Source organism: Seriola aureovittata, chromosome 6, assembly GCF_021018895.1.
Source record: "Seriola aureovittata isolate HTS-2021-v1 ecotype China chromosome 6, ASM2101889v1, whole genome shotgun sequence".
Taxonomy (NCBI): domain Eukaryota; kingdom Metazoa; phylum Chordata; class Actinopteri; order Carangiformes; family Carangidae; genus Seriola; species Seriola aureovittata.
The window spans coordinates 5,307,445-5,324,323 of NC_079369.1; the positions used below are offsets into that span (position 1 = coordinate 5,307,445).

General features: G+C 40.0%; 1 protein-coding gene across 1 annotated transcript in view; it reads right to left on the reverse strand.

The window, feature by feature from the left end:
* Positions 1-5,055: 5,055 nt before the first annotated feature.
* The window catches only part of LOC130171295 (spermatogenesis-associated protein 16-like), a 41,186-nt gene continuing 29,362 nt past the window's right edge, over positions 5,056-16,879 (reverse strand). The window contains exons 6-7 of the mRNA XM_056379237.1: positions 6,103-6,198; positions 5,056-5,322 (exon numbers count right to left, since the gene is read on the reverse strand). Of these exons, the coding sequence (XP_056235212.1) occupies positions 5,143-5,322; positions 6,103-6,198 (276 nt within the window). The 3' untranslated portion in view covers positions 5,056-5,142. The remainder of the gene's footprint in view (positions 5,323-6,102; positions 6,199-16,879) is intronic.

Below are 16,879 nucleotides of genomic sequence, written 5' to 3' on the forward strand. Positions count from 1 at the left end.
AAGAGTTAGGGGTGTTAGATGTGTATCTTGTGTCCCCTGAGGGTTTCAGTCCATGGGAAACCCTCACTTCTCCAGTATCGCAGTGCAATCAAAAACCTTAAATCGCCTGTCTCTCCTCCATCTGACAGAGGAGAACGGGTTCACTTTGTTCAGTATTGATGAACAATATTTGGATGCTAAGATCCAATAGAAGGCTGCACACTGCATATTCAATGATTTGCAGAATTATGCAGTTGGAGTACTAGCTCCTCTGCTCTGCACAGGTGTCAACATACAGGAGATGAGTGATGAAGGGAAAAGCAGAGAGAGTAAAGTGATACTGAAAATGTGCCTTGTCTCCAGTCATCGGTTGGAAAACTGTGGTTTGAAATATGGTTTATGCATGGGTTTTATTTTTGTAGCTCATAGCCTGTTGCATCAGCTGTGTGTAAGTTGAACATAGCTTAGTTTGAATGTGTGTGTGGGTTATGCTATAACGTAGCAGGTGTAAGTCATTCCTTTTATGTCAACATTTTGGAATGGATGCAAGACCCTGACATCCTTTTGATATTTATGGTGACGCTGGCAGTCATGCTTGGTTTTCGGTCCAGTGAGAAGAGATGAAAATAAAGAGAGAAAGCAAATAAAAAGATCACTGACCTTAAAGAGGACATTTTGATGAACTGTAGAGGAAGGACTCCCGTTTGACCATCTTAATGGGCGCAGCCTCTGAGCAGTCCAAACAGATTGCCTCTCTCAGTGCAACCATCCAGAATGCAGGATCACCTCCTCCTGCTCAACACATAACCAGCTGTTGCGGGTTAAACTGCTGGTCTATGGTTGCACGAGTGACTTGGACGGGGCTGCCTATCCATCTCTCCTAAGCCTTTCCAACTGCTAATCTGGACCTCTCTCAAACGGTGGCACCGGCAGACACTATGGCTTCCCCTTCACTGGTGGTGAACAGTGTTTGGGTGGCCTGCCACTTCACTCTGAGGCCAAATCAATGGCCCTCATCTCGAGCAGCACCCTCCTGTTGTAAGATGCTGAAAGAGGCTGTGCTCAGATGCTCTGGATGTCTTCCTTGCCCTGAGCGAGGAGGGGATCCTTCTTCCGGGTCTGAGGTCTCTCCCTCATCATATCACTCACCTGCTAGATAACGCACAGTGTGGAAGCAGATAGCCCACTCTCCTGCCATGGGAGCCCAAGGCCGTTATCTCCTCTTCCCCTTTTCTCCTCAACCACATTAATAGTATGGGACTATATAATGAGGAAGATCAGTTTCTTTAATGATGGCTCTCACTGATTCCCTGGAGCCATGGTCCTTGACTCCTGGTCCTCCAGGATAAGCTCCGAGGGCTGCTCTCACTCCCCTCCTCTCTGCCAGCTGAGCAATAGTTCATATAGGGACAAAAGATGATACGTAATCTGACATGATGAAAAGGATTTTAACAACCCTTTTAGCTTTTTAAGCTCTTGTGAAAAGTGTTTTTTTTTTTCTCGTCCTCTCCCCACTGGTCCTGAATCTCCACAGTTGCTTCCAGTCCACTTGCCAAGGAACCTTGCTCTCCGTCTACAGTGGCACATCAGGACATTGCTGCCTCTGCTAGCTCCTCCTACTGGCCACACACATCATTTACCCTCCCACCGGTCCATAACTAGTCAAAGAGCCCCCAGTCCTTACAACACATCTAGAGATCTGAATTTGAGATCACTTGCCAATAAGTCATTATGCTATTCTAATGATCAGGGCCTTTTTTTATCATGGATGACACATGGCCGTCTCCACTACTGCTCTCTACTCCTAGTCCCCACCCGATAACAAGCTCTCGCAACCCCATCCTGCCTTTAATTCATCTTCCCTTAATTCCCTGGTAGCTCCTCTTGATTCAGATGCTCTCTTAACTTAGCTCTGTTTACGCTCAATGCCTTTCCATCCTCAACCAAATTGCACCATTTAAAATTTGGAAACTAAAATCAAATAAGCTCTTAAAACTTAAAAGACATATTTTTAAATTTTATTGCTCACCTTTAAGGGCCTTTCAAACACTGATGGAGCCGTGTCAGTTGCTCCCAGGTCACAGCTTGTGACAAAGGGCGATCAGGCTTGCAACTGAATCTCATGGTCTGTATCAACAAATGTAGTCACTTAAGAATTCTGATATGTTGTTGTGCAAGAACATACATATGTAATTATAATTTTCTAAAAAATTTATTTTACTTGTGTTTGAATGTATTTATATGTACTCTATAAATATTATGTGAAATTATATATAAAGGAGAGGTTAGTACCCCACTGACAAGTGCAGACAATGAGGATGATCAGACAATTGTAAATAAAATGTATATAGTAGTTTAATCATTCTTATCTTTAAGTTTGGAAGTAGGAGCAAAAGTGGAGGCTTTTTACTTTTTTGATTCACCTAAGTCCAAAATTTACCTTACTTTGCTTACTGGTTGTAGTCTGATCTTCTCTTTAAATTATTACAGAGCTGTTGCAGTTGCCTCTAAATGTAAATTTCTTTTAATACAACTGGTACTCAGAGCGCACTGCATTTAAATGCTTCAGATTAAAATGAGCTTTTCAAAGTGGTGATGCACTTGTGAATATGACTTTAACAAATGAACCGTTTGCAATGGAAGAGGCAGAACTCTATGGCTGTCTTATATTGGCTAATAATAGCACGGGTAGGGAACATTACAGTCATACATCCTCATTTTAGAATAATTCCCCATATATTCAATTATAGCTATGTTCAATTATCCCTCATTTAGCTGGTGGTCCCCTGGAAGCACCTCGAGGAGTTCTCAAGTCCTCAGGAGACCCCATAGTGAGACACTCAGTGCACCAAGCATACAGCCATCTCGGCTGTTTGATTAGCTGCAAAGCATCCAAAAAATTTAAACACCAAGCATGTACAAAAATGATGATCAACCATGAAACTCCATGGTAGAAAAAATGGGAGTGTATGGGTGTGTGTGGCTGTGTGCTACTGTTCCACGACATCTGAATAGGAAAGAATAAACAACTTATTATACATGAACAGAACACAAACAGGCATATAAATGCACACAAACACTTTGACTCAATCACTGAGACTTCTCATCAAGGCTCAGTAGTATGGACAAAGGCCTGAGAGCCACACAGGGAAACCAGAAGCCGAGTAGTGAGAGAGATGAAGGGATGAGGAGAAATAGAGGGAGAAAAATGGGGAAGATGGAGGGCTTAAATCAGAGAAAGAAAAAAAAGACTGTGACATGTTCATTTATATGTGCCACATAAGAATAATGCTGAGGACAGAGAGAAGAGGAGAATAGGAGCTGGAAGAAACTTTTTATTTGGCGATTGTAAGATTGTGACGTTTCGGCAGCCTGTCCTGTCCACCAACAACAGCCTCTTACCACTGTTGGATTATCTGTATGTCTCAAGTTATCTTCACTGTCAAGAGCATTTTATGAGACTGTCACAACTTGGAAAAGTAATTCAAAGACTCTTTAAAAGGACTGACAAACAACTGACAGATAGTGCTGTTGGTTGCTAGGAGCAGTTAGCGTATTGACAGTTTTTGTGATTATTTGTTGCTTTTTTTTTGGGGGGGGGGATGTAGTGGATACTGCAGGTAGCTAGTTGGCTTTGCAGGAAGATGGCATCCCCATGTGAAGCACTAATACATAGTCAGTGTATTACCTGCGGTAGATTCAGATCGGCACGCCCTCAGTTTAGAGAAGCAGCCAGGAGCATCGGCACAGAAGCTGAGCGATGTGCTGCTGTGGATGTGTTTAAGCGATCTGGCCAGAAGTTTGTATGACAATCTTTTTGGGTAGAATCGTAATCCACAATCTTAATTACGATCTGCATCCTGTTTCTGTGCAGATTTTATTGTGAAAGGCCTGACTGGAGGTTCTGATTTGTATCTCTCAACCGCTGTTCTGCTCAGGTGGGGAACTGTACAGCAGGTGGGGGACTCAGGTGGGGAACTGTACAGCAGGTGGGGGACTCAGGTGGGGAACTATAGCCTGTGGAGCAGAACAAGGACTGCTGTCTCCAGCTGTAGTTATTGGGCTAACTGTTTAACACTTAACAACGGGCTGGTCAGCAGTGATTGAACTTTAAAATTTAGTTTTTATATAACACATAAGCTTCCAAGTCGTTCCAAATGTTTTTTCTATTTAAGAATTATGGAGGCTGCTGTGCTTCTGGGAACCTTCAATGCAGCAGTATTTTTTGTCACCTTCCCTCAAATCTTTTCCCCCCATACCATCCTGTCTATGAGCTCTGTAGACAGTTCCTTCCACCTCATGGCTTTTTGCTCTCATCTGCATTGTCAGCTGTGAGACGTTATATAGACAGGTGTGTGCCTTTCCTTTCCTAATCATGTCCAATTAATTGATTTTACCACAGATGGACTTCAATCAAGGTGTAGAAACATCTCAAAGATCATCAAGAGACATGGGAGCTTTTTTTTTGGCTTTGTCATTATGGAGTTTTGAGTGTCGATTGATGAGGGAAAAATGATTTTAGCACGAGGCTGCAACATAACAAAAAAAGTGAAGCGCTCTGAATGCTTTCTGAATGCACTGTAGTTCACTGTAGTTCAACATTTAAATGTTAAACATGTCCAATTACATTGCTTTAGCTAAATTGCTGTTAGATTGCTTCCTCGTAAAATTATGGTTTCACAAATATACAATAAATGTGACCTGGATTCCCAAGAAGTAAATGGCAAATGCACTGCATTTTAATAGCACTTTTCAGCATCTTGTCAAAGGAAACTTGGTCAAGATGCTGACATGCAGACTAGACGAGCTGAGGATCAAACCACTGACCTTCCAATGGGTGGGTGACCTTTCTACATCCTGAGCCACATTCACCCCCGAGGTAAATAAAAAGACCTTCTTCATGTACATGCCATCTGACAACAGCCCTTAATGTCATCAGCTGGAATATGACCTGGGATGACCTGATCTGATGATCTGGACTTTTTTTTTACAGTACAATATTTAGTAATTCAGAAATAAAGAACTGCAAACTGTATAATGTCCACACATATTTATCTATTGTAATATTTAATATTTACTTTATACAGTCCCGTAAGTTAAGACACTGCTGGTGAGCTTTTTATTTGCCGATTCTGATCAAATGTATTACTTTCAATGACATAGCTAGAGGAATTTTCCCTCAAGATAAGCAGCTCTTATTGGCTGCTTCATGTTGTGCTGATCAGGGTGTCTTGGCACCAGCAGGTTTTCAGCTGAAGGTGAGATTTGCTTAGCTACAGTGTGTTCAGCAGAAGGGGTTGGAAATAATTCCCTGGAGATGTTGGATCTCTTCTTTACTTTGGCCTGGAAGCAGAAAAACAGGAGGTAAGCAGCATGAACCTGACACACCTGATAATGATCACTGCAAAGGCCAAGAGTCTAGAAATACTGAGGTCATGGGTCCAAATTCCCCTGGTGCAAACTCTACCCCCAAAAGAAAATTTGACTAGCCACCATTAAATAGTCTGTAAACACAATTTTGTGACCCAGGTCACAAAACAATAGTCTGAACAATAATAATATGTCTCATAGGTCTTTTGAATTCTTATGAATATTCACCGATGGGGTGAGCATACAGGTTGACATTGGCTGTGCTCAGTTTCTTTGTAATGTCAATCGCCTGAGTAAATTGTGCTGATCATAAATATGCATCAAGCTGATTGGGGGTTGGGGTGACTATAAATATTCAGAGGTGTCTATAAATATCATGGACTTAAAGTTCGTGCAGTGATCTACCTCCAAACTAACTACAAAGCTTTAAATTCCTGGTGTCTCTCTTCCTGATGCACTCAATATGGTGCAACTGCCAATAGCAAATATTAACATTTAACTGCAGTTCATGTGGGCATTGGATGCTTTTTATATAGTCATATTAACAGTTTTGAGATAGTAGCTTTACTTCTCTGCAAACTTGAATCTTAATGATGTTGCATATGTTCCAATATACACAGCAGTGACTGCTGTTATACAATTAAATACAAGTTATTAACGTTTTATGATGCCAACAAAGGTTTTTAAAACAAGCCAATGCATATCAAGTCAAAGTCTTATAGGTAAACATGGAATTCATATGGCTTTAATTACCTTGTCCTTAGTCATCTGTCTGCACTGATGCCTCCTAGCTTTTATGTCGAGGTATTTTTTCTCCACTAAGTGAATTCGATCCTCCAGCCAACCAACCTGAACACAAACACACAACATGCATACTTAAACACATAGGTCACGGGTTCGCATCACAGTGACAGTGAACTGAGACAAAAAGTTGGGATTTAATAGGAAATATATAATAGGATATATATAGGAAGCATTGATACCATCAAATAGTACCTTTAACGTGTAAGGTTGACTTTATTCTATATTTTTCTTATTGTTAACAAATCCCATGAAAAGGCAAAAACCAACAAAACTTTTCGACTTGTCTACAGTGTCTTTGGATCTTAGCCTCAAGTGTATTATTTTCCAATTTATTACATATAAATGTATCAACAGCTGGGCTTAGCAGTTTTTTATATAATTTTACTCAAATAGGTTATAAACTGTTTTTTTTTTTCCAAACCTATTTTCAGCCACATTTGATGCTCTATTGAGTATTTAAAATGTCAGTCCACCATTGACTGAATGTTGTATTGTGATATCGGATGTCCATGATAAAACAGCCAAAGTTCCAAAACATGTGGTGAACGTATGTTAAAAAGCTCCCAGTAAGACAAAAGTCCACGTTTCAGTCTGTTCTGAACACTTTGTTTCAACCTATTTTTTTTCAACTTTCCAAACACTCGGATGTTTGACCTCCACTCTGGGCCTCAGGTCAAGTGCGGGCTAGTTACGCCAGTTATCACAGTGTCTGTTGCTATGGTGGATATGGATTTGGAATTCATACAGCAGTAGCGTTACAACCCTGCATTTTTGTGTGGACTGCATTTCATGAGGCGAACAATGGTCGCCTGCCAGCTGGCTGTGTGCTATTGAAGGATGGGCTGTTCCAACTTTATTGAGCCAGTGTGTCGATTCAGAACCCCAAAATGTAGGTATATGACTAAAATGTTTTTTTTTCCTTGTGGCTTATTATCAGCCTGCACATTACGAGCTATTTCAGCAAGTAACCGTGGTGGTGGATTTGTGTTTAAACACAAACACAAACAGTTACAAGCTTGCTGGTGAGGCACTTTCGAGCAGTGTGAAACCATGAATACAATATGTGTGAACAGAAAATGTAATGTTGAAAAGACTCTTTTGAGAGGAGGCTACAGCTTGTGAAATTAAAGTTACTCTTGTAGTTTTTCCTTCTTACAGAACATCACAACAGGACCCCTGTGCCAGCCTTACAGCATGTTACCAGCATGTATGATGCCAGACAGACCCTCCTCTAACAGCACTTGTGGGTACACTGCTGTCCATCAAAACACAGAACATCAGAACATGTCAGAGGAAAAGATTTGTTCATAATATGGATAACGTCTATTAGTGTTTTTCTGGGAAGTCATACATGGTATGTTGGTATGCAAACATCGTCACAACTAAAAGTGTACACGTCCTCTGAAAGATGCATGATGTAATGAAAACAAATGCATTTTCAGTGCTCAAAATAATGCACATGAAGAGAGGTCAATCCCACTAGATTTGCTTGGAAAGTTAGATTTAAGAATTTCACAATCATGGTGAGCAAATCGCTTCACTGGTCATGTATGAAGGATTACAAATTTTGTTTTGTCACTTTGGTTTCTCCTTTTTTTATTTTAAAGTGAAATTACTACTTAAATAGATGCTTCTCCTTCATTCAAGACGAAACGTATCTGCAGTTGTACCTACATGGCCCTAATGAAACAGTTTAATGTACGTGTAGCTCTGAATCTGCCATGTTTTACAGATGACTTGTGTGACCTGATGAAGCTTGTGTTCCTGGACCCACTAGACTTCAAAGAAGAAATTTATTGCTGGGTGGGTGTTGGGCTTTAACCATATGTTAGCCTCACAATACAGCAGCCAGCAGCATCAGGAAAGTGTTGGAATATCACTAGAAGACACATCAGGATGACCACTCTGACTTTCTGCCCTGAGGGCTGCAGCACCAGCTGACACAACTTCAGTATACAAGACACCCTTCACCCCGAAGGAGGACATGATCCACCCTGTGTACATAAAAGGCTCTGGCAGCTTTCTGCATCACACATTGGATATATAATATATATATCCAAGTTATAGTTATATTTCATTTTCTTTATGTGAAATGCTTTATTTTTAAGGATTTTGTCATTTTTAAATTGTGTTGTAAATTTACAGTAAGGGTCCTGTCCTATTGGAGAAATATATTTCTTCTTTCACAAAGGTTGAGCAGCAAAGTTCAGTCAAGCTACGTGTTTTTTTTCAAAACCGCAACCTAAAAACAGAGGTTCCATCATCAAGATAGTAAGTGTCAGCAGATGTCTGTATACATGTACGTGTAAGGCTTCATCCTACCACCATGATGGTAATAAAGTTAATCTTAATTTGACAAAATACCTTATTATTAGTATTTCTACAAAGGGCTATGAGTTGGGAGACTCCTGTGTTTTTCTGTTCAGGAATACTGGGAATATGATTAAAACAAGAATCACTGCCTTGCTGTCCGCCTCTGCCAACCAGTCAAGCTGGAGGACATATGGTCAAAATCTCCCCTTCCTAAGTGACAAAGCTGAGTAATCGCCAGAAATATTTTTGCAGAATATTATGATCACTGTGAAGTTGACCTTTGACCGTCTGGATATAAAATGTCATCACTTCATCAGTCCATCTTATTAAACATATATGTTAAATTTTGCCATAACTAGCATATGAATTCTTGAGTTATGTCCAAAAACATGTTTTGTGATGTCACAGTGACCTTGACCTTTGACTACCGAATTTTAATTAGTTCATCTCTGAGTCCAAGTGGACGTTTGTACCAGATGTAATGAAATTCCCTCCAGGTTTTCCTGAGATATTGCGTTCATGAGAATGGGATGATGGGATGCATGGACAGACAGACCGACAGATGTACGTACAGACAACCCAAAGACATAATGCCTCCAGCCACGGCTGTCATCGGCATTTGGCTTAAAAAACCTTGAGCATGGAATTTAAAGTGTGGAAAAAGTCATTCCAGATGGCAGGTCACCCCCACTGAATATCTTATTTGCAAATCTGTGTCATGTCTTGGCTCTCCAATGGGAATGTCTGAGCTGAAAGCATCCACTATTGCTGCGGGTAAGTTTACATTGGTGTCGGTGGAGTGCTAGAGAAGTTGCTCTGGGTGTCTGATATTGCTGCAAGTGAGTTAACTCTGGGGTCAATTGAAGAAATCCTGTGTGACTGTATAAAAACGCCAAAGGCTACCGCGCACGTGTCTATGAGATGCCAGTTGGTTTGACAAAATGTCAGTATTTGATTTGACTTGGGAAGGAGGATGGGTTGGTATAGGCATTAGAGGGGATGAATTTCACTGACTTTAGTGTCCCTTTGACTGCTCATGTTGCGCCACCAGCAGGTCAAAGTTTATATTTATTCAGTGAAATATCTCCATATCTACTAGATGGATTTTCATACAACTTTGTATAAGCAAATATGGTCCCAGTCAAGATGAATTGTAATAAATTTGTTGGTCCACTGACTTTTTATCTAATGCCACCCTTAGGACAAAATTTTTATTTAGCCAACACTTATGAATAAGCACCTGCAAATGCATGCCAACACAATTCCTTTAGATGTTGAACACTTAACATTTGGGAAAAAATCACAAAAAATGGCTGTAAGCATTTTACTATACTGACATTAGCATTTAACTCAACTTCCCAATATGTGAAAGTGAGGCCTCGCAAGTTGTTATTCATTTTTAGACAACAGTGGAGCTCTATGGCACAGAGGAATAAGCTATATCGGGCTTTAGCCATACATGTAACACTTGTTGGTTGAGCCGATTCATTGTTGGTTTTGGTCTCTCAATGGGATTTTTACAATTAGAAGAATACAGATTAACACCAGCCAAATTATTGTGATTGAGGCCAAGTTTATTGTTGTTGTTTCCATCTACTTCCTTTCTTTTTAGAGACCTGCTTCCAGTATAATGTTAATCATAAATGTCAAACATGTCATTAAGGCGACTATCGGACCAACAAAGACAATGCAGAGTTCAGTATTTAAGATGGCTGGTTCCTTTTCAAAAGTTGTCCAGAATACAGATGTCACTGTTATTAAGACATGGAAGTATATTCAAAAGCTTTGTTATGTAGTAGACTTTGCTTGCTGTGTAAATTAGGCCTGAACAGCACTGAGTCCCACCACTATAGGCTGTAAACTAGCAGAGAGTAATACAGTTTGGACAGGTGGCACCAGGTTATGTATTGGCTATTTGTGAGCTAAAATAAATCTCCCATTTCTCTCTCATTCTCTCACTTATTCCCCCCCACTTTTTTCTCTACCTTCAGTTCTCTCTCCTTTTCACGCACAGCTTTAACTCCTCACTGCCTCCTTTCTGTTCATCTACAGCATTTGCACCCTTTTTGCTTGCTTTCTCCATCTGTCAAGGATGTAATTACCTGCCTACTGTACTTTGGCTTCAGCACTTCTCCTTCATTTTATAAACCAGGAGAAAGAGGACAGAACTTTGAAAAGAAATAAGTGATGGAGAGTTGTACTTTAACTGAGTTTTGTGGAACAGGGTCAAAGCATACTCACATGCACAGACACACTCTCCAATGTGTGATGAGTGACTCTTTTGGCTACAGTAGCTATTGTCTCTGGAAGCTTGCTTGACTACCAGCCAATGCTAACTCATCATTTCTGTCATTTTCATGGGCGTGACCAGGCTTGTCAAGCATTAAAAAATTACTTAAAGTGATAGTTTGGGTTATTTGATGTGGGGTTGTGTGAGGCTACTATCTATGGTCAGTGTATTACCATAGTAATAGATCTCAGTTTAGAGAAGCAGTGGGGAATAAAAGCATAGAAGCCCAGCGATGTGCTGCCTTGAACGACCTTATTCCTACGCACAAACATACATACGCTTAGCTCTGTCTGACTCAAAACACCTGATCTGCGGAGTAAGTGTGCAGTGTAGTCGTGCTTGTACGTAGTAATGCAGTAGTTCAGTGGTTCACAAACTGTATTTCCAAATGGCAGAGCTGACAATATTCAAATAATGATAATGACGTTTTTCTACTTCTATTTTTTAAAGTGGCTAAGCCGTTTTTGCAGATGGCCCCGCCCAAAGCAGCACATCACTCAGCTTCTGTGACGGTGGTTGTGCACCGAGGGGTGCGATAGGGTTGCAGCTGCCAACCCTAAAAAATGCCTTGCCACCCTAGTTTTGGACAATCTACTTCAAAAATATATGAATGAAAAGTTGTGGCTTTTCAGAAATTTTCAAGAGAGGCAATAAATGAAGCGTTTCATAGACTTCTTTGTTCTTACTGTTCATCTATGAGAAAACTAGAATAATCAGAAAAGTGCAAGGCCAGTGGAGTCTGTATCACATGTTTACAGTGTTTTCTTGCTTGCAAATGCAACTGAAGGCTCACTAGTATTGATTATTAAAGTTTAGTATGTATGCACAAATATGCAATATGTTAATAAAGGTTTGTGTTCACTTTGGGGGGGTAGCAAGCAAGCTTTAATTAACACATTATAGACGACTAAGCAATAAGTTGTGAGGATGGGAGGGTGATATCCCCACAAAATGAGAAACAAACACACAGCCATGTGATTTCACCCAATTGCTGTTTGTTGTTCCAACAGCGAGCAGCAGCTCCCTCTGTTTTGTCTCGGCCGCTGCAGCTTTCTGTGCAGCTTCTCTCAGTCATGGCTGCAGACAATGACTGCTGATAGCTTTTTTTTCTGCTAAATGTGTGTGTAGGTTTGCCAACATCCACTAGTAGAAATATAGTACGGCCGCTGATGGATGGTGGCGGACTTGTTTTGAAGTTTGCTTTGTTTATTAATAGTAACTCATGTTTGATTGTGTGAGGGATGGATTAAACCTGACTAAACCCAAACTGCCTGCAGCTACTAACATCTCTGAAACTGCTAATTCTGCAGATAAATGTGCAAATTTCAGATCAGTCATGCAAGTATAACATAGAAAAGCACCCAGTTGAAAAAGCATTATGATCATTCGCTCCCAGCCCCAGACTAAAAAACCACATTAGTCACCAATGCAGTGGAAGTTGATTAAAAGCACAGCACCTGTGCATTTGCACTTTCTACACATTTTCAAAATGTTGCTTTTACCATTTAATCAGCATTACTAGATAAACACTGGATATCTTGGATCATTGGTTACACATTTGTGGCTAAGTTTCTTAATTTTGATTTTTCTGATATAAATTAAGTGCTTGGATGGTTAAAAAAAAATACATTGCAAAGAAAAAAAATGTTAAAACTTAACTTTATTCAAATTTTACAACATGTTCACTATAGTAGACAACAGGACTTCATTTTTCTCAATCGAGAAAGATTTAAAAGCTGACTACATACATGTTGCTGTTATATTCTGCTACCACTGCAGGTCTTGGGACTTGGACTTGCTTGGTTTTTGGGTTTTTTTGACCATCTGGAATAGGGATCCTGGGGCTCAATCCCATGGACAGTTGATACCATAACAACAGGCTTGTTGTCTATCAATTTGATAGCAACCATTTCTGATGACCTTCTTCCGGTTTTGCTCAGGACCTTGTCAGCAGTGAAGTGGCATTCTTTTGGAATTCAGTTCTTCTGAATTCTTCCTGTAGACGGCAGGTCTCTTTCTGGGGGTCTCCAGAAGCTTGATGGTGGTAAAATACCAGTCAAAATACACCAGTTTTCCTCTGGGAACTGTCAAGGGTCAAACGCAGGACTCCATTTGCGCCTATTCCCATTTGCAGGTCTTGAATGAAGGTTCTTTCCTTGATAGGTCTCCAAATCCAACACAAGGCCATTTGGAGTTGCAAGAACAAATACCTTTAAGCCTGTTGGATTTGGTTTGCCAAGAACATACTGCCGAACTGGACACCAGCCTGTGACAGGAACCATTTGTTTGTCAATCCAGACCTTTGCTGGCCTGGGTAGACTGAGGCAACCTTGGAACACTTTCTTCAGAAATGGTCTTATTCTCCAAAGCAAATCATTTTTCTTCTTATCCTCAGGCACATCCAGATCATTTGCCACTTTCAGGGAAAATCTGATCTTGTGAAAACAATCTTGTGTCATTGAGTCAGCTATAATTGGGATTCTTGTTTTGGCAGCTCAATACACTTTAATTCTTGGATATCCAAGGCATTCCAAGTACACTGAAATTCCTAAAACGGTCTTGATCGCTTCTGGTGTTGTGTTCAAGCTGCAGCCTGAATCCTGTACAATGCGCTGGTTGATGAAGACGGACAGATCCTGAACCAGTTGCTCATCAATGTACTGCTGCTAGTATTGCAGTGGGCTGCAGACTCTATGACTCAGGTCAGGATCATTGGGTTAAAAAGGTTAAGTGGTTTTAGATGAAAATAAAATTCAGGTTCCTCTTGGAAATCTTTGCAGACATATTTTTCCACATTGATGTCTTGTTCAGTGTTTTGTAGTCAGGGGAGAAGTGAGGAGAGTGATCTGAAAATCCAGCCAAGATATCCGGGACTTCTGTACACACTGAAGATGAATTTCACCAGATGTACTCAGATGTCTTTGACACAGTTTTGTCCCAACTGCATAAAACGTTAAAATGTGAAAAGATGAAATTCCTTGAATTGCTGAATCTGGCTAAAATTTCAGAGTATAACAGCCTTTCTTGGCATAGCTTTCACATCACTGAAAGAGACATAGGGGCATTTCTTTGATGTTGTTCAACTCCGCAATGAGCTCTCGCTGTATTCATCGCCCACCTTAGCTAAAAAGAACGTTACAGAGCTGATGTCTCGCATGAATTAAACCGGAATCACAGAGGCCATGAGACAAGTTTACGAATGTTGTCGTCTCTTCCTGACTGTTCCCTCAACTACAGCATCAGCTGAGAGAGCGTTTTCCGCTTTGAAGAGGATTCAAATTTTCACTTGAAACACTGTCAGTCAAGGGCGTTTCTCTGTTCCGGGTCTAATATCAATAGAGTGAAAGTTGCTGCACAAACTAAAGGCAGAGGACACATTCTATGACAAAGTACTTTGTGAAGCATGGAGTTTGTATACAGAAAGAGTGTGCAAAATAGTGCTGCCAACTCACTTAGAAGAGGAATGAAATCGTGATTTTCTACTTAATTTTTATATCAATCATATTTGATCCTCCAATACATGTCAGGTGCACAAATATTTATAGAATATAATTTTTTTAAATAGTAACAGAAGTATATATCAATATAAAATATAAAATGTTTCATATGTACAACCATATGTATATTAAATATACATACTATGTAAAAACCTGCGCCAAAGAGGAAAGATTACTGCTCATGCTTGAAGTTCAGTAGGTAATATCAGTCAATAACTAAAACAAAAACATTTGTGCACCCTACATGTATTATGGGATTTACTGTATGAACAGTAAGTAACAAAATTCAGATTTTAAATTTTTTTCCCTCTACTGTTGTGTCATGTGACAACCTGGTCGCTGCCTGTCAAGTACTTTGGCCAATGTCTTGTCCTGTGATCCACAAACCTCCACTGTTGTGAAAAACCCTGGTCTGCAACATTTCTGCCAGACATCCTGGTCCGAAAATACTTCTCTCATGTGCTTTGAATTCTTCTCACATCTTCTGGTCCACCATCAATTATAGGCGTCAAATACAGCTATGACAACTGTTTACTCACTGCTACCTTCCAACCCATAGCATGAAAGGACTTCCTCACTTCTGTGAGATACCCCTGTCAGTAACAGTGCTATCAGCTGTCCTGGTCCACCTCACAATTATAAGATAAAGTGGTATGTCTAGACTTGATTACCACCTTGATGTTTCATATTTATTCAATTTACATATTTACAATTAACCATACAACATAATACCCAAACACATTAATTCTGTTTTGCTTTTTAGTTATATTAATATCTTTTATCTTTCTGTTGATCAGGGTGTAGTGTTCTCTGTCTAAGATGTATTAAACAGCTGAATCACACACTGAGCTGGTGGTTTGTGGGCATACCTGTATCAAGATTAATAAAAACACAGTGTCTGCCTTGCTCAGAATGCATGCACACTTCATTATTCTATAGAGTAATTTTAACCATCACTCTGCTCTATAAAGCATCCATCAAAACCAGGGTTCAACACCACATTTTTCTTGAGCCTATTTCTATGAGGAAACACAGACTGTAAACACACATACAATATAGTGCTTCAAATGGTCCAGTGACCTTTTCCATAGTGTCTGGATTGTTAAAACAGGGCGCAACAATCAATAAACACCACAGGGCTTGTTCACCAAGCACGATATGAACAAATATGCTGTTAAGTAAGCTTGTAAGCGAACTTGTAAGATCACAGAAATTAGCCCTCAGCTGCCTGGGTGGGAATAAATCAAGTCTGTTTGGTTTAACAAATATTTCCTACAGAAACGTTGGGCAGCCAAAAACGTGTACATATTGAAGGACAACCCTGAATAAATGAGGATAACCAGAATGAATGAAGATGGCCATCGGTCTCCACATCTCAACTCAACTGAACACTTATGGGAGAATTTGGAGTGACTGCTCTCCACCACCACCTACATAACAGAATATCTTTTAAAAGAAAGCTGTTTGTCCCTCTAGCGCCAATAGAACACACCTTTTGTCACCCATCTATATGTAAATTGGATGGTTGGCCATATTTTGCTCATCAGTTAAATTTGAACAATAAACACAACCATAGGATAACAAAGAAAACCAAACTTCAGCGTAAAGGAATCAGATAAAATACATAATACAGGGAATTTGGTACATGTATGAACCAAGATTGCAAACAAAATCAATGCCAGCTTTAGTTGTCATTCACACCCCATCCTTGCGGAGTGTGAAAGTGATGCTGTACCATCCTATCAAAAGAATGTCAGTAGTTTAAAGGGAAGCAACAGATGCAGCTGGTATGGTAGGGATGAACAAGTCTTTTTGTTTATGTTGAAATCGGGATTGCAAAAGCCACTACCTGCTATTTTTATTAATAGCAAAAGTAGTGCCATATATGTGCATGTTTATCTACAACATTCATATGAAATTTGTGCAGTTTTTCCATGTTAGTAGTAGAAGTAATACTACAAGACAATCAATGCAAAGTAATAAGAAGGCAGCTAAGGATAAAGAGGAGAAAAACAAGGGAAGGGAGGGAAGGAAAAAGGAAGAGAGTGAAACAAAGGAGCAGATGAATAAAGAGAATGAGAGAGGAGGGAAGGAAAAGATGAAGGTGAATTGGGGAAGAGAATAAAGTGAGAGTAGGGGTGGTGTGGGGGCCGAAGTCTGGAAATAGACCTTACATAGATGAAATAAAAGCACCTCCTCACGACTGCAGCAGAGCGGCACAGTCCGCAAATTCCCTTATAGATATTTTATGGAGCGGAAAACATTTGATGCATTCTCACTATTCTGGTCCGAACTGAGATGGAAAAAAGCGCAAAAGAGAAGAGAGGACTGGGAGAGAAAAAGAAGGTGAAGTGGGCTGAGGTTAATTTTGTGTAATGGAATTTTAACAGGAGGCAGAAGACATCAGGAAACAGCTCGGTCAAGTCACAGACTAGTATACTTTATAAAATAGCACTGCTGTTGTGTAAAAACAGAACTTCAGGTTGGAAAGTCTAAGAATGTTTTGGATGAAGTGAAGCTTACCAAGATCACTCAGTTGTGTACAGAGTTTATAATTTTAAGGCCAACAAAGGTCATTCAAAACATAAGCTATGAAAGAGAAAGAGCATTGGTGTTTGCAAATGAC